The sequence below is a fragment of the Lupinus angustifolius genome, chromosome LG09 (genome assembly GCF_001865875.1).
Source record: "Lupinus angustifolius cultivar Tanjil chromosome LG09, LupAngTanjil_v1.0, whole genome shotgun sequence".
NCBI lineage: Eukaryota > Viridiplantae > Streptophyta > Magnoliopsida > Fabales > Fabaceae > Lupinus > Lupinus angustifolius.
In genome coordinates this window covers 18,918,371-18,941,943 of record NC_032017.1, presented here as the reverse complement: position 1 = coordinate 18,941,943, position 23,573 = coordinate 18,918,371, and the positions used below count along the sequence as shown (strand labels likewise).

The 23,573-nt window shown below is 31.8% G+C and overlaps 2 protein-coding genes and 1 long non-coding RNA gene across 8 annotated transcripts; 2 read left to right on the top strand and 1 right to left on the bottom strand.

The window, feature by feature from the left end:
* LOC109357235 (auxin-responsive protein IAA9-like) lies at positions 5,177–9,557 on the top strand. 6 transcript variants are annotated; one of them, XM_019601046.1, is made up of 8 exons: positions 5,177–5,330; positions 5,916–6,364; positions 6,451–6,653; positions 6,737–6,963; positions 7,061–7,187; positions 8,559–8,620; positions 9,154–9,188; positions 9,266–9,557. In XM_019601046.1, the coding sequence occupies exons 2-7, from the start codon at positions 5,951–5,953 to the stop codon at positions 9,180–9,182; spliced, it is 1,062 nt and encodes a 353-aa protein (XP_019456591.1). In that variant the 5' UTR covers positions 5,177–5,330; positions 5,916–5,950; the 3' UTR covers positions 9,183–9,188; positions 9,266–9,557. The 6 variants fall into 6 exon arrangements, with proteins under 6 accessions (XP_019456591.1, XP_019456588.1, XP_019456592.1 ...); XM_019601043.1 differs by having other exon boundaries at positions 9,154–9,212; positions 9,244–9,557; XM_019601045.1 differs by having other exon boundaries at positions 5,178–5,330; positions 9,154–9,210; positions 9,268–9,557.
* LOC109355712 lies at positions 11,586–13,135 on the top strand. The gene has a single exon (XM_019598900.1). The coding sequence runs from the start codon at positions 11,750–11,752 to the stop codon at positions 12,884–12,886; it is 1,137 nt and encodes a 378-aa protein (XP_019454445.1). The 5' UTR covers positions 11,586–11,749; the 3' UTR covers positions 12,887–13,135.
* LOC109355711 lies at positions 14,385–15,251 on the bottom strand. Its single transcript, XR_002108677.1, has 2 exons — positions 14,824–15,251; positions 14,385–14,711 (listed from the first exon to the last, which is right to left on the bottom strand). It is a non-coding gene; the product is annotated as an uncharacterized LOC109355711 (long non-coding RNA).

The window sequence follows — 23,573 nt, the reverse complement described above, 5'->3', positions numbered from 1 at the left end:
AATTTCATCAACAAGAATGTGTCTATGAAAATTTCATACACTCATCATCAAGAATATAATAATCATTTATTTGTTCTAATGAAAATGTAGATGATGAAGAAGAAAAATATTTGAAAGATGTTGATGGTGGTAGTAATAGAAAATGGAATACATCTTTTTCCTACAGAACATCTGATTTTTAAAACTTAGGAGTTAGAAGTTTTATTATGAACTATAAGTCTAAAAATGTAAGACTATGCTAACTTGTTATTTAGAACTTACAAGTTTTAAAATAAGACGTTATATTATTGTAAGATTGTGGACTTTGAATTATGATTTATTTGTTTTAAAAGACATTTATAATGCATGATGATTATTTATTTTAGAAATTGTGATTGAGTTGGTTATAAATACATATTTTATATATATATATATATATATATATATATATATAAATAAAAGAATAAAAACAACAAATTCAACTTAATGGAAAAGTTGTGATGTATACTTAACAAAAAAAGAGTTTTGTCAAAATCATAATAAGATATATACACATGTAGAAAATATTATGAATTTGTCAAAATTTTAACCGTTGATTTTTGGATCTACATTTATAAAAAATTATCGTTTTTTTTTAAAGTAAGCTTCTTACTTAAGATGATTTAAATCACACTAAAATGAGGAGAGATGAGGTGATTTAAAGTACGTTTTGGTGTCTAATATTATTTTATGTTGGTTTTTTATTTTAAACACTGTTAGATTTTTAAAATGACTAAAAAATTAATGTTCAAATTCTGTTAGTGATATTTGTTAAAAGAATCAACTATACATTTCAAAATAAATTAATTCATTACCTAATAAAAATAAAATAATATATTTGATAGTACAAAAAAACAAGTCCCCAAATGATGTTACCTAATCCTTGAAAAGATTGAAAGCTTAAATCAGTATCCATTATGTGGCAACCACACGCGTGCATCACAATTTTACATAAGAAACAGACACCATTATCCCTTTTCAAAACAATGACTCTTGACCCAACTTTAAAAAGGTACTTCTCACCAACATGGTTGGGTCGTTCATACCACTCGCTTGTTTTTAGCGCGTGTGACTATGATACACAGTTAGTGAAGGAGGTTAACTGTCGCAGTCAGAACCCGGCAACTCCTTAATTTAAACTTTAAGGCCCCTTTCTTGTCCCCAACACATCATTTTGCTTTGCCCTGTTTTTCTCTGTCCCTCTCTTTGCCCTGTTTTTCTATGTAAAAGTAAATAAAATATAATATACAACACTTATATCCATTTTATTTAAAATAATATTATATTTTTACTCTTAAAATACAAAAGAAAAAGTCACTTACATCTTCATTACTTCAGATCAGCCTCACTCCTCTTTTTCTATCTCCTATACTTAATTTGCATATTTTAATATTATATATTATTTATTTGTATTATTATTTTAAGAGCAATTTTAATGATGATTGATTAAATATGAATAATGGATATTAGGTTGACACTATAAAATACTCTTAATATTTATGTAATTAACTTAAAGTTTTTTATGACTGTCTTTGTTGGTATAATAAAAAGAAAGGAAAAAAAAGTTAAAGATAAATAATATTTTACTCTAATTTAGTTTATAGGAAGGTAATAGAAGAGATACAGAAAAGTGTATTGGTATCCCTTAATTTGTTTATTCTATCGCGTGGAGAGAAAATGAAAAACGATTGAGAGAAATATTTCTCTTCATTTCATTTTCTTAACCAAATAATATAAAAATCTGCTATATTTTTCATATCTCTTTTGTTGGTTTCTTTCTCACTAATTTTACTCTAGTTATAAATATTATTCTTATTAGTTTATATAAAAATAAATAATCATTAATATATAAATATCCAATTATATAGCGATTAATTATAATGTAAAAATTCTTCTACTATTTACATTATTTTTTCCTTTCAAAAACCCATAAAAACATTTTTTTAATAATAGAAAGGCTTATTTTTTTCTCATCTTTTATTTATTCCCCTTTTCCAAAATAAATCTACTGGACCACCATTAAGTCATTAACTCATTAAGGGTTATTTTTAACTATTGTGGCCAACTATGTCATATTCAGTTATAATATAGTGTGCTACAGAACGTTGAGGACGAAATCCACAGGGAAATACTTGATGTGTGTTTCTGTATCTGTCCTTTGCATGCAAATGAAGTGCCCTATGGCAATGTTCTAATGTCCTAATAAGTTGTGAAAGTAGAGTAGGTGGGATCTATATGGAAGCATTGCATGTGACATTGTGGGTACTATATTATTATTAGTTGGTATTAAATTATCAATCTGTGTATAATATTGAGGACGAATCTCGCAACTTTTGTTATAATAAAAAAGGGTAATGAGTGAAAATGTTGATGTGATTTTCAGTATTTGGCTGAGCATGCCATGTTTTTCTTTGTCCTCATAATCATAATATTTGTAGTACTTAGAAGAATATGGACAACACCATGATTACATTGGATACGAGTTTTCATTAAAAATTTATACACAATCAATACATTATATATTATTTATTTGAACTATTTTTATCTAAAAGTCAGTGTTGATTGAAAATAGTGGATCACAATCTTAGAGTAAACGGACTCTTCCGCTTATATATTTTTTAATTTAATTCTTATGCATTGAGAATGAGACTCAATTTTTTACTGCAATTTTTAGCTATCAGTCATAAAGTATATTCACCGGAAGTTGTAATACGATGACCATATAAAAAACTCTTACACTATTAGTTATACATTTTTTTTTTTTGAGGTTATCATGGTCATTTCAGGTTATTTTGTTGAATGCTAAATGCCTAAATGGAATAAGAAGTTAAGAACCACTGTCTGAACAGTTAAGGAAATGAAAATTGGTTATTATTCGGTCCATGCTAAACTAAAGTAGAAAACGACATCGTAGGCTAGTGATTTGGTTTTAATTAAGGATAAGTTATTGTTTAAATGGAGAGAATAAAAATATATACACTAATAATGTAGAGTTGTTATATTGTCACTGTATCATTCACTATTTTTTTCAATAACATTAACTTTTCAAAAAAGTTATAGACTGAAGAGTGAATAATATGTTAAATGTGTATAAATCTTTTCATCATCATCAGTATATACATAAATTAAAAGACAAGTTTACCATGAAAACAAATGTGTATAAGAGAAAAGTGCTGCATCTTTTTAGTTTCTCCCTCTGCAAAAGGAAAGGTTTCGTTAATAAAAAAATAGAGATGTTTATGTACTCACCAATGCAACCATATACGAGTGACATGCAATTAAGATATTTCATTTTAGGGTATGAACATATCATCTTCCCTACTTTTGGACCAGATTCCATGGTATTAATTTTACAGCATAGCCCAAAAAAAGCACTAACATAAGCACTTTATCTAAAACAACTTATATATCCATTTTAAATTAATTGGAAATCAAATCATAATAAAGCTAGTTACCCAAAATTATATCGTAACCAATATTCAACTACACCAAAATATCAGAAGACATTGTTTTGTGAGTCGACCCCCACTCTCTAAGATACGTGACTCAAGTTCATTCATCAAGAGAAAAAAATGGCAAACAAAATGCATAAGTTAAACAACATATAAGAGATGAGAAAAACAATTGTTATTGAAAATAATAATAATTAATAATTTAATATAGATTATTGAATCTGATTTGAATAATTAAGATAAAAATATAAATGTATATGATTTTTAAGTGATAATATGACCTTTAACTCACTTTTAATTTTAATAGGTCACATTTATTGTTCTCATAGTTTTTAACTCAATATAATAATACATTTGCTTTTTATTTAGTACTAGGAGAATAATATATTAGGGATATAAGAAAACTCTCAATTAATAGGGTATTTTTTGATATACCTTAAGGTTTATAAAGAAAATTACTCTCACTGAATTATATTTTTTCTTAATTATGTATATTTTGTGTTCTCGTCATCCATAATATTAAAATATTATGTCTAATCCTATTATTGTGTCTAATTCACAAATTTATTTTGTTGCCCTATCAACTTAAAGATTTCTAAAATCCTAATTGCAGTTGATAGCACCAATTGCTGGTGATACTAATAAGAGAATAATTTTTAGTATGGTCAGGGTAAAAAGTTTTAAATCATTATTGATCTTATTTGAATATATTATTTAATTAATTAACAGGTTTAACCATATTAACCATATGATATAACAAACTTTTTAAATAAAGCATGTAAACCATAATTAAGTTTGTTATACAAAGTGTAGAACCTCTTATCATAACAATACTTCAAAATAGAATTTTACTACTAATCTGTACAAAAGAGTCTTAAATATATGCTCCGACAATGTGTAAATATATATATAGTTAATATATCATCTACCATTTATTTAGATTACTTTTTTAAAAAGTCAATAATAATTAAAAATGAATGATAAATAATATAATAACAATATAAAAAACTCTTACACTGTTAATATATATATATATATATCTTTTTCTCTTCTACTAATAAAAATTTGCTTAACATTTTTGTGGCACATAGCAATTTATCTATAGAGAACAACCGTGGATTCCACGGGAAGGATAAATCAACGGTGTAGTGTCAATAAGCACAAAAGCGAGGTATTTGAGGCGTGTTCCCTCGTATTGTTCGGCGGAATATAACTACAAAATAAGAAAAAGGTAGCATAATAATTTTTGTTGGTTCCGAACATGTATCCTCTCATACATATATTGGAAACAATCTTGTCCGAGTCGGAAATATCTATAGGTACGTGACTAATTCTTTCAACAGACATTTTTTTCATCTACAAGACTCGAATCTGAGATCTTGTTTAAGGGAATCAAACATATACTACTTGAACTAATGTCCGTTGGTAAGTAACATAATAATTTGTTTTATTTACTTGAATTCAAATAAAAAATAAGAAGAAAATGTATGAATTCATAGTAAAATAGTTTTTATACTATTATTATTATTGTTATTCATATTTAATTATTATTCATTATATTCTTAAAATTAAATAATAGATAATATATTGATTATATATAAATTGTATATATATTTCACTTTCGAAAATTTGGATAAAGAATAATGTTTTTATTAAGACACTTTCTTATAGTTAAAGTGATAGAGTAGTATATTTTAATGCATTGTGTTTCACATCGAACAGCAAAAACAAGCTTTTTGTTGTTACTTTGTGACAAAAAAATGGAGGGTCCTTAGTTTTGTTTCTCTTTCTTTCTGCTCTCATTCTCAACCAAAGTTTCAATCACTCATCTTCTTCTTGTTCACTTTCATTTTCTTTCAGGTAAAACGTTGCTATCTTCAGCTTACAACTTTTGCTTACACGTTTTCTTTACTCTTGTTAGTTGCTTGGTTTAATCAACCAACTTAGCTTGCCCAAATCTTCAATCTTTTATCTTATGTTTATATCCTTTTCCTTTCCCTAATGGGTTGCCAATAAACTAATCAAATTTTCAATCAATGTATTCCTTTTTTTCTCTAAGTAATTTCTCCTATATATTTATATGCATATTATGTTTGTTATGGTTAATTTCAGTGTTTTTACTTGTTGTTTCTATGTTCTATATTCTAACTGTGTCATTAAAAATCCAATCTTGGTAAGTTGTGAGAGTTAAACATGTGGTCTTGTATTCGATCCCGGATTCATTTGTATGAAAAAAATATAATATTATTTGCAATTGGTGCTAATTTCATGCTTCTTAGGCACAAAGCAACAAAAAAACTAGGAAAATAAAGCTGTGAAATATGTTTATAAAGTGTGGATATCAGTCTTATAATATTAACCGTTTTTGTTTCCTATATGATGGAAGATTAATAAAAGACTCAAGTTTGTATATGAACAAGAGGAAATTTTGTTGTTGTTTGATAGGATAATCAAATTGGAAGCTTTTCATTTTAATTGTGATGTCTCCGCCGCAGCTAGGCATAGGGGATGATGAAGGTGAAAGCAATGTAACTTTGTTGGTTTCTTCCTCAACAACCATGGAAAGTGTGTGTCTTAATGGCTCAAAATTAAAAGAGTTCAACTACATGGGGTTATCCGATTCTTCTTCGGTGGATAGTTCAGTTCCGTCATTCTCATCACCGGATGAGAATAAAAGTAATCTGAATTTAAAAGCTACTGAGCTCAGATTGGGGCTTCCAGGATCTCAGTCTCCTGAAAGAGATTCAGATCTTTGCTTGAGAAGTTCAACTCAATTTGATGAAAAGCCGCTGTTTCCTTTGCGTCCTGCGGTCGATGATCATCATCCGTCGTCAAAGCCTGCTGTTTTGGGTAACAAAAGAGGGTTCTCAGATGCCATGAATGAGTTCCCAGAGGTAAACAAACTAATTTAATCACAAGGGTATGATGTACTTTTTAATTGCTGTACCATGCTCTAAAAGTTCCCAATCCTATGATGCAGGGAAAATTGATCGTTAGTTCGGATGCGAACACAATATTGTCATCTAGGCCTTCTCTTGGTGTGGGGTTAAAACCCTGCTCTATGCTTGACAATGTTGGGGCTCAGCAAGCCAAAGCCAAAGAAGTAGCAACAACGAAGGCTACTGAAAGCAGACCGATTCCTAATGGTTCGGCAAATAATAATAGCAGTGCACCTGCTACCAAGTAAGTGGACTTTCGGAACCGGGGACTTGCATTAAGTTTAGATTTATACATCGAAATGACATCCATTGATCCTTGTGTGGCAGGGCACAGGTTGTAGGTTGGCCTCCTATAAGATCATTCAGGAAAAATTCATTGGCTACTACTTCAAAGAACATTGTTGAAGTAGATGGAAAAGTAGGGTCCGGTACACTCTTTGTGAAGGTCAGTATGGATGGTGCTCCTTATTTAAGAAAAGTGGACTTGAAGAATTACTCGGAATATCCAGAACTATCTTCTGCTCTCGAGAAGATGTTCACCTGTTTTACAATAGGTAGGAAAAAGTAGTCTTTATGTGAGAAAATTTAGCCTTCGATAATTTAAGGCCAGTTTGGCGGGATCTAGTTACTTTTATTTCGATGTGATATCAGGGCGATGTGGATCTCATGGAAATCTGAATGAAACCAAGCTGAAGGATCAGCTTCACGGGTCAGAATATGTTCTTAGCTATGAGGATAAAGATGGTGACTGGATGCTTGTGGGTGATGTTCCTTGGGAGTAAGTTTTGATTCATTTATGTACTTTGCTTCTTTCATTCCATTTCTTTTAACGAAGCACATTTCTTGCCACATTGTCGTTTAATTTAATCACTTGTGCTGACAAGGAATGTTCATAGATGGTAGAATACTGACATTTAGAGTTAAAGATTGTGCAAGGCTAAGAAAGGATTGGATAATGAATATAAATGTTGTAATACTCATGAGTAGATCACAACAAAGTGACTTCACAGGCTTTAGCATTTTATTTTCATTTCAACTTAGAATGTTTAGCAAAATATGCACTTAATGAATATGTGAAATCGGCCTAGGAAATGCAAAGATATATTAAAACCTTGTTTTATGGGGTATCCATAATTTTTTATTAAATATAGCCTGCTGATATTTACATATGAATGGCTCAAAACCTTGGATTTATGAAGTTAGTTTCCTGTTTTAGAAAAAACCTGTGAAGTAGCATAAGAGATTGAGAATTGAAACATACCATGAGTTAAGATTATATGAGGCGTCATAAAACAATGAAGTTTGTTATCTAGAAGAGAAAAACAAAGTGAGGATGTCATCTTTGTGAAATGTTAATATAGAACCTTGACGCTATACATTTCTGAAATGGCTGGAAAATCTCTTGCTTGAATGTTCATAATCATAGTTTAATCCCATAACATTGGGATTTTTTTAGGGAAATAACCATTTTCTTTTGCATAAACTCTTGGGGATATTTCAATTATAAGCTAGTTTGAACACAAAATAAGTTAATCCAATACACTACGTGTCTAAAGTTTGATACTTGTCACCTCTATTCTTACTTATAAAGTTGGATTTTCAGCTTATGGTAGGGTGGGCTCTTGCATGAGGGGGAGTGTTAGAGTCTGAATAGTCATTCATGCGCCTTTACGGAACAACTTAAGATCTTGGAAGAGTTGATTGTTGACAATTGGTTTTTCATAATTCGACACACAAGACTCATATTTCTATCTTAAGAAAGAGAGAAAAAACAATGTACTACATTTTTGAGCATCCATGTTACTATAAGTTCAATAGGAAATAGTACCGTGGTACATAATTTTTTTTTGCACTATCAATGATTATTTGTTGTCATACCTTTAAAGAACTATTAATTACTGTCATTGGAAATTAAATATCTGATTGAACCCAATGTGACATTTCTTGCTTATTAGTAGTGTATAGATTTTAACATTGACTTGGATCAAATTTAAACATATTTTAATATAGAATTGGAATTTAGAACAGATAAGCTTTTTGGCTCCACTTTAGATTGTTCATGAAAATGTAGTTCAGCAATATTTGTTTGATTTTCACCAATAAGTTAGTGTTCAAATTAATTTCAATCTAATATCCCTACTCTTTGCAGGATGTTTATTGATACATGCCGGAGGCTGAGGATCATGAAGACTTCTGATGCCATTGGTCTAGGTTAGTATTCGTTTCAACGCCACAACTAAAAACCTATAGCTAATGATCTGCAAAAGGTGATCTGAAATATATCAGAATGGTAATCTGTGTAACTAATTCTGGCGTGTTAATTAGCGCACACCTGGTTAAGTAGCGTAAAATTAAACTCGTAAAAAGAAGCTTCCAAGAGACTGGTGTTTATTTCAATTTGTGTTGGTAAGTAAGAACAGAAATATAATCCCAGTAATCAAATTTGCAGGTTTCACTCAAACTGTATGAGTTTAAGTCCCATTATGAAGTTTGGAAATAGAGAATTTCTCACCAATACCTACTGCATAGAATATAAATGTTTTTGTTAAAAAAAATGTGTTTTCAGATATGTATAAATTGGAGTTATTTTTTGGAAACTTCCAAAGTTGAACTCGGATTATGTTAGAATGTAGTTTTCTGTTTCTGTGTATTAACTTTTTACACCCATGTATTATATATATACATATATATCATATCTGATTTAAGATATTACATTTTATGTGCTTTATGTATACTCTATGCAGCAGCACCCAGAGCTTTTGAAAAAAAGTAAGGGGAGGAACTAGGCAGTGTCAATCATTATAACACTCTCTTCACCTAATTGTGTGGCTAAAAAGCTTTTGGGCTTGTAGGCAAGAACTAAAACATGCTGGAATGGATGGAATTTCTCAGTTTCATATTAAGCTCTTTATCATTATACTATTTACTATCTCTATTGTCATGTTATTTATATTCAGCAAGTCTTTTTTTTTATATTATTTCATTAATGTTTGTCACAACTTATTAAGACCCCAAGACTTATATGTGGGAACTACTTATATTGTTTGTGTTCAAGTTCCTCACTTGGTGAAGGATCTGTGATTTGTAAGTTGCAACATTCCTTCTATGTTTGTGACTTTGTGTGGTAAAAAAAACAAGCTATATGTCATGTGTGTACCTTTAATGAAATGCACTCGAGATAATTCCGAAACCTTCATTTTCCATTTCTTATCATGTAAAATTCAACTTGCAAACAGACTCAAGTAAATGGTTAAACATATAAAAAAAGGTTGTGCTTTTTGATGCTTTGAAAACCTTAAACAAATTAGATAGTGATTGTTAGATATGGTTGTCGGGGTGTTTAGTGGAACATGTGAACTTGTGATCATTGGGTAGTGTGTATGGATCTTCTTGTTCAGTAAAAAAATGACATCATGAACGTTTCTCAACTTTCATTGGCTTTTCTGTTTTATGAAACTGTTGTGTTCTCGGGAGGGTAATTTCTTGCGTAAAAGGACATTATACTATGATCTAGGACAACTAATTCTTCTGTTAATGACTGTCTTGACATAACTGAGTAACAAAATGTAAAAATATTACATTCAAAATCACGGTTTTAAAGTTTTAATGGATTTGAATACACTTTGCAAGCAAGTTCTAGTTTTGATCTTTACTAGTGTCATTGTGATATTAGATATAATATTAGAATCATTAATCATACCTTATAAAAAAAACTCAGATGTAAATATGTTATAATGAGAAGTGTTTTATTATCCATGTACTTTTTAATGTGAAGTTTTTTTTATAGTGAGTTCATTATCCATCCTTTCATCTGTATTATTATTTTGTTTAAAAATAATAAGATTAACATCTAAATAATATATTAATATTATAAAAAACTCTTATACTATCTATTCATACCTTGTTAAACATGTAGACATATATAATTGAAAATGTTGTATTGCTATCGAATTAGTCTAAAATCATCCTAATCATATGATAGTCAAACTTGTCATTTAATCACGCACTAATACATATCATTACTTTACGACATGTAATTTATCTAGTATGATGAAGTACTTTATTTTCAAAATATAAAGTGTATTAGTATACTTTTCCAATCAAATTAAATAAGAATCAGGAGGACATTAAGTTATCATAATTATTAGATATTTAATAAATAATTAAATGTTAAATGATATTGTAAAACGCCACCATCCAGTATTGCCAAAGAAACTTATCTAATAAACTTTATTTTGAAATGGTTTTGCGGAATACTGGGACAGATATCACATGCCCTTATTCCTATTTCATTTAGTGTTTTTATTCAATCAAAAAAACTGATTTAATTAAAAATAAAAATTATAATAATAATAATAAAAATTAATATTTATATATTATTTTATTAAATTTGATTAGACATAATTTTTTTTGAGAATGTATGTCATATTTAGTTTTTTACAGAACACAGGTAAAGATACACTTCTTCCTCGTGAGAGAAAAATACAAAATACACCGAATAGATCAATTCTGCTTAAACTAACACGTGTAGTTGTTACCTTAAAAGGAATAAAACACCTAGGAGTTGTTTAGAGTCATTTAATTGCATTGCATTATTCCATCTAAGTAATTTTAAATACTGATTAGTTAGTTTTTTTGTGATTTCGTTATGTAACAGAAAAAATACTATCAATTATCTCCTACTAATGCTCTATGAACTTCTTCCTCAACAGCTGATGAAGAGATAATAAGATAAGAATTGTTTATGTGAAAATAAAATACATGCACCAATAAGGTTATTCACCTTTTATATTTAATCAGTAATACATATAAATTAATTTATTCCATTTGTGTAATAATGAATAGCATTTATTTATATCTTTATACTATAAATATTACACTAATTGTTTATAAATAGAATCATAATTTTCCATAAAAAAGTGTAATATTTGTTAAGTACACTTTATTAACATTCTATAATAAGATAATAACAACTTAATAACAAACAATCTTTTTCCTACAAACGGGCATTGGTATAATTGTTAAATGTTTGATTCCTCTTAAACAATGTCTTGGGTTCGAGTCTTTAGAAGAAAAAAATATGTCCATCGGAAGAGTTAGCCTCACATACTATTATATGTTCCTGGCTTAGACAGAATTGTATTCAGTGCTCACTTCCGGTGCGAAGATACAGAGACAAAAAAAAAACTCTTCCCATTACATACATCCTCTTCTTTCTGTCACGCCGTTTTTCCTCTCACAGCACACTCACTCCCTTCTTCACCAAACCACACTCTGCAATTCCCAATTCCCAATTCTCAATTTCTCAAACCCTAAATTCATTCTCCAAACACCTCATCAATGGAGAAGAACCAATCCTTCTCTTCCAATTCCCGCGACACCTCTCCCACTTCACGCGATGCTGTCATCGACAACAACAACCACCACCCCTTCGATCAACCTCATTCCTACAAGGTCAAATTCATCTGCTGCTATGGCGGTAAAATCCAACCGCGCCCTCACGATAACCACCTCTCCTATCTCGGCGGCGATACCAAAATCCTCGCCGTCGATCGCAACATCAATTTCTCCGCGTTCATGTCGAAGCTCTCTTCCCTCGCCAACAATGCTAACATTTGCTTCAAGTACCAACTCCCCGGCGAGGACCTCGACGCTCTCATCTCCGTCACCGATAACGAAGATCTCGACCACATGATGGTTGAGTACGATCGTTTATCACGCGCTTCTCCAACCAAACCTGCTAGAATGAAACTCATACTGTTTCCTCTAATCAACAACGCTGTTTCGGTTTCTGTTTCTTCTCCGTTCCAGAATTCGGATTTTCTGTTCGTTGACGCGCTCAATTCTGTTCAGATTCCACATCTGGAACGTTCTTCTCCGTCGCTGAATCCGGATTTTCTGTTCGGGTTCGATAATGTGCATCCAAAACCGCCAGACCCGGCGTCAGATCCGACGGTTCCGGATTTCACGGTTGAAGAACCTAATGCTGTTGTTGCTGGTGCTCAGAACCAGATCCAAGAAGAGTTACAGAAATTGAAGATTGTGAATAACAACAATGAGCAACAACTACTTCTTCATCAGTTGAAAATCAGCGAAGAAAACAGCAATGTTAACGGCGTGGACTGCTACGGTCAAAAGACTCCTGAAAAGGTGACGCCGTTAACGGCGAATTCTCCTAATTCTATTGTTCAGGTTCATGCGCCTTTTTTGCCAGATGGCGGTTTTACTGAACCGGGTCCGGTTTATCTTATTCAAACCGCGTCAGGGTTATACCAAGCGGTTCGACCCGTCACTGTGGGGCCTACTTACTATGCTATGCCGAGGATGGTTCCAGCTCCTGATTCTGGTGAAATGTACAATACGGCGTCGCTTTCGCATTCAGCGTCGAATATTGCTGCTTCTGCTGCTGCTGCTTACAATGGTGATTCACAGGTTGGGGTTCCGCACTTGCCTGAAAGGTCTATTGTTTGGAATTGAAGTTTCTGTGTTTGTTATGGTATTGATAAAAACTGCTATTGATTCTTTTTTGTTTATCGTTTTCAATTTTTGCTTATATGATATGGATATTAATCGTGTCTTGTACATAGGTGCATACTCTAAGGATTCGTGAAATGGTGGAGTGTAATTAGTTTCTCTTGTTATTGTGTTTTGATTGTCCCATTGCAATTCTTTGGTGAGTTTGTTAGCATGATTTTAATATGTGATCATGGTTTGTGATTAAGATGTGATGTGGTTGGGCAAACCTCTAAAACCATGATGTAGTTGCTTCAATATGCATGGAGTGACCTAATTGTTGGGTTTATTGAATTATGATATCACACATTAGATACAAAGGAATGAATAAAAAAATTTGTAAGTTAAAAATACCCATTAAACTAATGCACTAAGGTTTTACTTACGTGGTGTGTTTACTTATTTGGATAACAATAGGACTCTCTGGTCGCGGTTGAGGTGGGATAATGACTTTACACATTAGATACAAAGGAATGAACAACAAAATTTGTAAGTTAAAAATACCCATTAAACTAATGCACTAAGGTTTTACTTATGTGGTGTGTTTACTTATTTGGATAACAATAGGACTCTCTGGTCGCGGTTGAGGTGGGATAATGACTTTATACTAGTGGAATTTATTAAGAAATATGATTTAGAGATGGTTAAGGTGTCATGGAAAAGAAAGGCAGGATTCAAATTATCCTTTTTAATGCTTGTGTTAAACAATGGTGGTGACTATTGCCGTCTTGGCTCTTGAGAGTAATAATGAGATTTTGAGAGATTACCGTCATTAGGAGTTTAGGACTTAGAAGAGTAAGTTAGGTCACATAAGCTAGATTAATTGTTTTCAAATAGTGTAATTATAAAGACTGATATTTTACATTGTAATTGTTATTTTGACAAGTTTATTCTTTCTTTTTTCGTGATAATAAGCTAAAACTGAATTTAACAACGTGTTAGACTGGCAGGCAGGGCACAATATAATAATACTACTACCATAGCTATCCTACCTTATATAGCTGGTAACCTTTATGTTGTACGTTAAGGTATCATGTAGTAAAATATATATTTCCAAAGACAAAAGGACTTCGATGAAAACATATTTATATACAAATAAGTTAAAATTTTAATTCTATTTAAAATTTAATTATAAATGATAATATCAAAAAATATGATTGCATTTGCCTTTAAATATAAAGTGTTTAATCCATCATTGTACAAAATTTTCTCTTCAAAAAATAAAGAGTTAATCGAATTGGATAGAAACATTTTCAACAAATTATTTTGTATACAGGCTATATAACTACGATGGTTAATTTGTTTTATGTATAATAATAGCAAGTCATCCTCTTGTTAAGTATAATTGAAAAACCACTCAAGCGATGATACACCTTTGATTTGTAAAATCAGTAAGCTAAATAAGATTGAAAATAAATGGCCACTTAAATCATTTTCTGTTTAAACAGGAAAACACCCATTCAACCTAGCAATTGTTTCACTATATAGTGTATAGCAAGCAAGTGATTATTCCAATGAATAATCAGTCTCTCCTGTATCTGTTGGATTACAAAGTCACTAGTAAATAGTAATGCCAAATATATTATACTTGAAACAGGTAAGTGTCCTATGTAGTTTGTACTTTGTACCATGTATTCGTTGCACCAACCATACATATTTTGTACAAAAATCAAGGCAAATTTAAAACGACACGAGCTAATCTCATACCGTACACATGACCTGTTTTTTCTTCTCATCATTGCAACAATAAGCACTTGCTACTTCAATCATCCTAAGCTGAAATGCTTGCCTGTACATATACATGAAGAAAATATTAAAAAGCTACTTATATCTATGCATATTTCTTTAATAAACACAAATATGTATATTAATATTACTTATGTTCAAAGTTATAACCTTACCTTATCATTATTTGAGCGATTTAGTTGAAGCTGAAGGAGCTGCAAACCTAGCAGTAAAGCCACGACGTGCAGATTCTTCATCATCATCATCCCAACCATCATCAAAGTTCTGAGCATAGCTTAAAGGGTCATAACTACCAATGGGTTTGTAAGTACTTCTTCTTCTCTTAGTCCATGGAAGCTTCAATTTGAGACACCCCCAACATGAAAACATGCCTCCATGTGATGTGCTTTTAACAGATGAATTTTTCTCCATCACTTTGGGAAGCTATCATCAAATGAAACTTATGTGTCAATGGCCTTTTCTCATTCACCACCACTTTTCTTTTGCTAGTGATTATGATTGTGTGGTATAGAATAATATGACATGAAATCTAATGGTCTAAGTGTTAACGCTGTTGAGTTTGAAAGCATAATAAGAGACAACATAATTTAATTTTGGTGGTCTTGGATTGCTTTGTCTTATTTGAAAAAAGTATATCTATATTATTTTATACTCATATCATACAATATACTATACTACAATAATAAAATTGACTCGAAACAATTACTGATATCATTATATAAAGTACTATATATGTATTTAAATTTTAAAGTTCTCCTTATTATTATGATAATGATGATTTTATAAACAATAAATAATATCATTGTATGTATAAAGTTACCATTTCAAAATCAATCAATTTTAAGGGCGTACACTTTTTTTATGCAATAAAAAGAAAAAACAAAGTATAACTATCCAGTCGATCTCAATTATAAGTAAAAAAACATTAATATTTTTTGATGTCAAATATAAACAAATTTAACCATTTGTGCATATTCTCTAGTAATACTGTTAATTGAAACAATTTCGTACATATCAAACACTCAATTACAATTGTAATTATTTATATATATTTATTAAATCAAAGTAATTAGTTGATTATTAATAGATTTCTTTGATACAAGTGAAATTAGTTAGGAAGAGATATTTAAGTGCAATGGGCAAAACTTTTGGAAGAGAATATTCGAAGGATGAAGTTAAAGTGGGCATGCAGAATTGTCACATTTATCAAATTATATTTCCCATAGTACATGCCAAGAAACTGATCTTCTATCCTAATAAATATATTATTTCATGTATTACTTATTATAATTAGTTAGATAAAAATTTAATTATTAAATTTATAATTTGAATAAGAAATAACAATGAAGTATTTTTTAGGAAGAATATGTCTTACTCCCAATCATATTTCTATTTTGCCCTCATCTCTTACCTTCAAGCTTCACCCCTCATCCATTTATCTCAACGAGACAGCACCAATAATTATCCGTCATTTCAAGTCTGATAATTACTATTTAAATTTTTTCATAATTATATTGTACGAATAAATTCAAATAATTATCTGTCGGCTGATAATTACTATTTATTTTTTGTTATTATTATTTATATTAATTCAATTAATTAACCATCTTACCTAATGAGATAAATAAAGATTTAGTTGTCACATTCATACTGATTCAATTTAATTGTTGGTAGTGTAACAAAATATAAAATAAAAATCATACCTACGAGGCAAATCAAGTAGATTAGGGCACGCAATCTGAAACAGGCCGGTGACTTGACCGTCAAGGGACACGGTGTGGGACAGGTGATGAATGTAGACGTGGATGCTATGTCAGCTATCGACTATGACAATGCTAACGCTAAATAAATGCTAGGGATGATGTCTATTGGCACAAGAGTAATGTTCGTTGCTGACGTAAGAAGGGCGATGGTGACGTGAGTTTGATGTGTTTCTCTTATATGTTTGATGTGTTTCAAGTAGAGGCTAAAGAGTCTATTTATAGTTAAAATGTGAATGTTTAAGATATTAAATATATCACTTTACCAAAGATAAAGATAAGATAATTGACAATCTTTAAAAAAGTGATAAGATTCATATCCCTCATTTAAAAAACTAATAATATTTATTCATTTTTAAATAAACACATAATTTTATTGAATTTTTATTATTTGTATAATTTTAACTTTTTTCACTAGATACATATCTTTCAGAATTTAGATAAGTCCTCCCTCCCAACAAAAGTTTGAGTTTTAATTTGAAAACAAAAGTTGTCATCAGTGATAAAAAAAAGTGATAAGTAATGACTTTAACTTATTTAAAAAGATAAGTGTTAATAAAAAAGTTAAATTATAGAAGATTATTTAAAAATAGAGTGAAACTATGAGAAACTAAGAAATTAAATTTTTCTTTTGGTTACATAGAATTTAAGTCCAGTGTTTGTGCTAGGATGCCTAAAAAACGAATGCCAAAATTCAGTTCAATGAAGGAAAAATAAAATCCCAAAACCCTACAAAGCAACTAATAAAAAGTTAACATAAAAATGATTGACCGACGTTTGCCACACTGTTAAGGATAGAGCAAAATGCGGAAGCACAACATTGAATCAATTGAGAACAAAAGAGAAGCAAGTAAAGGATAAAGAAAATAACGCACAAGATTAACGTGGAAAAACCCCTCAGTGTGAGAGGAAAAAAACCACGGGCGATCAAGAGCAAAATTCCACTATGTAAAAAAGAAGAGTACAAGAAATCCTCTTATAATGATGAGGACAAATGACAATATGTTTTCTCACAAATACTCTCTCAAGTAGAACAAGAATTCTCTCCAAGAATGCACTCACAATATATGTGTAAATGAAAGAGATGTTGTGTGTTGTGAAGATGATTTTGAAGCTCTCTATATGTGTCCTTTTATAGGCAAGCAAAGTCTTGGTATCTTGGATTCCAAGCATTGGATGCTTGGAAACAAAGCCATAAAAGTGACATAAAATGCCATTAAAGAGAGCCATAAAATAGTCATAAAATTCTTTTAAGACATAGAAATGAGAGGCATCTAACAATCTCCACCTTGGCTCGAATTGGATAAGTTGCTCATGGCCAAATAATGCCCCGAAGGGCACTCAAGTGCTGTAGAGACCAACCAAGTCCAAGCAAAGTTGGAACTTGGTATTCGGAAGTGGCTTGGTAAGTATATCTGCTGGATTCTCTGATGTGTGAATCTTTTCCACCATAATTTCACCAATAGCAACAATATCTCGGATAAAGTGACGTTTTATATCAATGTGTTTGGTCTTGTCATGATAACGATTATTCCTGGTCAAATGAATAGCACTTTGACTATCACAAAACACTGTAAGAACACCCTGTATTAGACCAAGTTCATTTACCAAACCTCGGAGCCAAATAGCCTCCTTCACACCCTCCGTTGCTGAAATATATTCTGCTTCAGTCGTAGACAATGCAGCAATGGACTGAAGAGTAGCTTTCCAGCTAATAGCACTATTACAGAGAGTAAAGATGTAACCAGAAAGAGACCTCCTTCTGTCAATATCACCACCATAATCCGAATCAACATAACCTACAACGTCATCAGTTGTAGCCTTGTTTCTGTCAAATACCAAGCCAATACCAGAAGTACCTTTTAGATACCGAAAAATCCATTTTACAGCACTCCAATGATCCTTTCCAGGATTATGCATATATCGACTTACCATGCTAACAGCATATGCTAAATCAGGTCTAGTGCACACCATAGCATACATAAGACTACCAACTGCACTAGCATAAGGAATATGTGACATACGCTCCATCTCTTCCTCTGTATGTGGGCAAAGATCTAAAGATAACTTGAAATGTGCAGCAAGTGGAGTAGAAACAGGTTTACAATTATTCATATTAAACCTTTCAAGCACTCTTTCAATATATTTCTCTTGGGATAAAAACAATTTACCAGCTTGACGATCCCTGTGAATCTCCATACCAAGAATTTTCTTGGCTGCACCTAATTCTTTCATCTCAAACTCATTATTGAGTTGAATTTTCAATTTCCGGATCAAAGACTTGTCACGTGAAGCAATTAGCATATCATCAACATACAGTAACAAGTATATGAATGATTCATTTGGAAATTTCTGGAAATAAATACAGTCATCAAATTGACTCCTGCAATAACCTTGCCCAATCATAAAAGAATCAAACCTCATGTACCATTGTCTGGGAGCTTGCTTAAGGCCATATAATGATTTCTTCAATCGACAGACAAGATGCTCCTTATCAGGAACAATAAATCCTTCAGGTTGTTCCATGTAAATTTCTTCTTCCAGCTCTCCATGTAGAAAAGCTGTCTTTACATCAAGTTGCTCCAACTCCAAATCAAATAAAGCAACAAAAGCAAGCAAAACACGAATAGAAGTATGACGAACAACAGGTGAGAATATCTCATTAAAGTCAATACCTTCCTTTTGATTAAAACCTTTAACAACTAGTCGTGCTTTGCATCTTGGATCTTCAACCCCGGGAATACCGTCTTTCTTCTTATAGATCCATTTACATCGTAATGGTCGTTTGCCTTCGGGAAGCTCTGTCAAAGCCCAAGTACCATTCTTATGAAGACTTTCAATCTCTTCATTCATAGCCACTAGCCACTGTGACGAATCAACACAAGAAACAGCTTCTGTATAGCTGGCAGGTTCAACATCATCATTTACCTCTTGTGCAACTGACATTGCATAAGCAATTAAATTATCACCATCAGTGTATCTAGCTGGCCTTTTAATTAGTCTTCTGGTTCTGTCTCGAGCAATACAATAATCATCTTCTTGCTGATGAATAGGAGAAGTTGTACTGTCATCACAATCAACATAATGATCATCAATGCTAGATTGATTTGTAGAGGAAGATGGAACATCAACATTAGGAACTGTAGGTTTCACTATCAACTCCACCTTCTCGCTAGTACCCTGCAGATTACCTGTACTAGTAGAAGAAGACACAATAGATTGTTTTCCAGAAGATAAAAATGCATCCTCATTAAAAGTCACATCTCTGCTAAGAATTAATTTCCGTGACTTTGCATCAGAATACCATAAGCGATATCCTTTAGACTCAGATGCATAACCAAGAAATATGCACTCAACAGCTCTTGGAGCTAATTTACCATCATTAACATGTGCATAAGCAGGACATCCAAAGATTCTTAAGTTAGAATAATCAACAGGATTACCTGACCAAATTTCTTCTGGGATTTTGAAATCAAGTGCTGAATGTGGAGAACGATTAACCAGGTAACAAGCAGTAGATGCTGCTTCAGCCCAAAATTCACGCCGATGCCATAACCCAGCATTTGAGAGCATACAACGAACTCTCTCAAGTAGAGTCCTGTTCATCCGTTCTGCAACACCATTTTGTTGAGGATTTCTTGGAATAGTTTTGTGTCTAGCAATACCATTTTTTGTGCAGAACTCATTAAAATCACCATTGCAGAACTCTAATCCATTGTCTGTTCTAAGCTTCTTCACTTTCTTCCCTGTCTGGGTTTCAACAAGAGTTTTCCACTTCTTGAAAGTGGAGAAAGTCTCATTTTTATGCTGCAGAAAATAAACCCAAACTTTGCGAGAAAAATCATCAATGATGGTCATCATATAGCGACATCCTCCATGAGAAGGAAATTTAGAAGGCCCCCAAAGGTCAGAATGAATATAATCAAGAATACCTTTGGTACGGTGAGTTGCAGTGGAGAAACTAACCTTTTTCTGTTTCCCAAAAACACAATGTTTACAAAAATCCAATTTACCAATGCCATGTTTACCAAGATGACCTTGTTTGCTTAGAAGGTGCATACCTTTTTCACTCATATGGCCCAGGCGCATGTGCCATAATTTGGTAATGTCATTATCATGCATTGAAGAAGATACAGCTGTTGAACCTGTCACAACAGAACCTTGCAAGACATATAAACTACCAATCCGGTTAGCTTTCAATAATACCATAGCACCTTTCAATACCTTTAGAACTCCACCTTCAGCTGAATACCTACACCCGAGAGACTCTAGGGTGCCAAGAGAAATTAAGTTCCGCTTCAAATCTGGAATATAGCGGACATTAGCCAAGGTTCTGACAACACCGTCATGAGCCTTGATCTGAATAGTACCTATTCCTGCAACTTTGCATTGGGTATCATTGCCCATCAAAACAACACCACTGTCAACATGTTCAAAAGTGGTGAATAAGTCCTTATAAGGACACATATGAAAAGTACATCCAGAATCAAGAATCCATTCTGTTTTACTCCTATTATTATAAGAGACAACAGATAAAAGAATATCACCGTCAGAATTGGCTTCAATATTAGCAGCTTCAGAGGATTGTTGAAATTTTCCCTTATCTTGTTTTTCTTGTTTTTTCTTTAAGATAAAACAATCAGGAATGTCATGCCCCGGTTTCTTGCAATAGCGACAAGTTTTGTTGGATTTGCGACCTCTGGATTTGGATCTGAACTTTTTATAATTGGTACTCCCTTTTTCTTGAGTTCTACCTCGAACACTTAAGCCCTCACCCTTGTCCACAGAATTAACTTCAAGATCAAATTTTTCTTTGGACAATAAATTAGATTTAACATCTTCAAAGGATAAGGTATCATTATTTCCATACAACATGATTTCTTTGAAGTGCTTATAGGTAGAAGGTAAAGAGACAACCAACAAAACAGCTTTGTCTTCATCTTCAATATTAATATCAATATTTTGCATATCCATAATAATAGAATTAAACTCATCAAGATGAGTTTGAATAGGAGTACCTTCAACCATACGAATGGTGTATAACCGTTCTTTGAGACGAAGCTTGTTTGCGAGGCTCTTGGTCATGTATAAAGTTTCTAACTTCAGCCACAAAGCCGCAGCGGTTTCTTCATTGGCAACCTCACGAAGAACCTCCTTCGACAAACAAAGTTGAATTGTTGAAAGCGCCTTTTCATCCAACTCGTCCCATTGATCATCGGTCATGGAAACTGGTTTCTTTGACTTCCCATCTAAAGCTTTCTTTAATCCGCTCTGGATAAGAACGGCCCTCATTTGGACTCGCCAAATAGAAAAGCTAATTTTGCCATCAAACTTCTCAATGTCAAATTTTGAAAACCCCTCAGTGTGAGAGGAAAAAACCACGGGCGATCAAGAGCAAAATTCCACTATGTAAAAAAGAAGAGTACAAGAAATCCTCTTATAATGATGAGGACAAATGACAATATTTTTTCTCACAAATACTCTCTCAAATGGAACAAGAATGCACTCACAATATATGTGTAAATGAAAGAGATGTTGTGTGTTGTGAAGATGATTTTGAAGCTCTCTATATGTGTCCTTTTATAGGCAAGCAAAGTCTTGGTATCTTGGATATGAAACATTGGAGGCTTGGAAACAAAGCCATAAAAGTGACATAAAATGCCATTAAAGAGAGCCATAAAATAGTCATAAAATTATTTTAAGACATAGAAATGAGAGACATCTAACACACGTATGCATTATAAAATAGATTAATCATACGTGTTTGATTTTGATTGAATTTTTAGAAACTATAAGTAATACCTACATTGTTATAAACACTCACTACATATATAATTCACTACATATATTAAGATGTGAAATAATTTGTTTTTACCTACTTTTGGAATAGGATCCCCTCCCATACAAAAAATTGGCACAATTACTTTTTTAAATCCTCTCCTGCTCCAGATATTTTCTGTTGTATTTTTTAATATTTCATCTCAAAACCAATTGACAATTAGAGAAGTAGCATAACATGTATTTAAACTATTACTCAGAGACAATGAGGTAGGTGATGTGAGACTTACGTTCCAACATGTCTCCTCCACATAAGTCTGTCGGACTCAGTGAATGGTTACCTTTGACCCATAACTAAATGATATCTTTTGGCTCATGACAAAAGGAAAGAAATTGAGTCCTAGTTCTGATACCATGTTAATGTTCAATCTCAAAATCAATTGGCAATGAAATGAGTAGTTCAACAAGTATTTAAACAATGTGGGACTTACTTCCACTACTAATGAACTGAACAGTACAATTCTTCCACATTATTTTCTCGCTCTTCCTTACCTTTCACAGATCCTCTCTATCTTTGAGTCCAGATATCTCATTCAATCTTCTTAATCCATTTTTCGTTTTCTTTACTCCCCTTAACCGTTTGTGATTATCAGTTTCGCAGGGAGAATTACAATTCTCTCTGCGAAGTTCATTTCGGAATTGTATTTATCTTATTATTTGTTTCCTTCAGAAATTGTGGGTCCCGCATATTGTTGAATCACCTCTTTCATGGAATCGTTAGTGGTGGCCTTTTGTTCCCATGAGTGTTAAATCTATGAACTAGAAAAGTAAAAATACATAGATAGTCAGTGTATAATTCATCATTTATTTAAATTAATTTTTGTTGAAAAAATCAGTGATAGGATGATTGATGGTGAAAAGTTTTTATAGATACATATATCATTTTCTGAATAGTAAATAACTATGTATAAATCTTTATATCGGAGATACATAAATATTACAGTACCAAATAAAACTGATATTTGACATTAGTGAAATAAGCAATTATAAGATTTCACGTTTGTTTTCAGATGCTTTTATCATCATAGTTAAAGACGATTATCGTATCATCATTTCTCGTATATTTATGGTTAATTATTGTACATAAGTTCTTTATTGAAAAATGTAAGTATTTAAAAAATATAGAAACCCAATTATAAGAAAAAGAGCAATAAAATCCAGGATATAATAACTATTATAATCACAATAATGATTCAGTTTTGGTTAGAGCTTTACATTCGAGGCTGATGCATTCATTTACTATCAAAGAAGAAATTTATATTCAAACAATGTCATAAAGTAGCATACGGGGTAAATACATTATTCAT

What these genes read in the sequence shown, in the direction of transcription:
- LOC109357235 (XM_019601046.1), top strand. Translation starts at nt 5,951, where the DNA reads ATGTCTCCGCCGCAGCTAGGCATAGGGGATGATGAAGGTGAAAGCAAT. An exon ending in GTTCACCTGTTTTACAATAG is followed by an intron (nt 6,964 to 7,060) that starts GTAGGAAAAAGT and finishes ATGTGATATCAG; the next exon opens with GGCGATGTGGATCTCATGGA. An exon ending in TTCTGATGCCATTGGTCTAG is followed by an intron (nt 8,621 to 9,153) that starts GTTAGTATTCGT and finishes TACTCTATGCAG; the next exon opens with CAGCACCCAGAGCTTTTGAA.
- LOC109355712 (XM_019598900.1), top strand. Translation starts at nt 11,750, where the DNA reads ATGGAGAAGAACCAATCCTTCTCTTCCAATTCCCGCGACACCTCTCCC.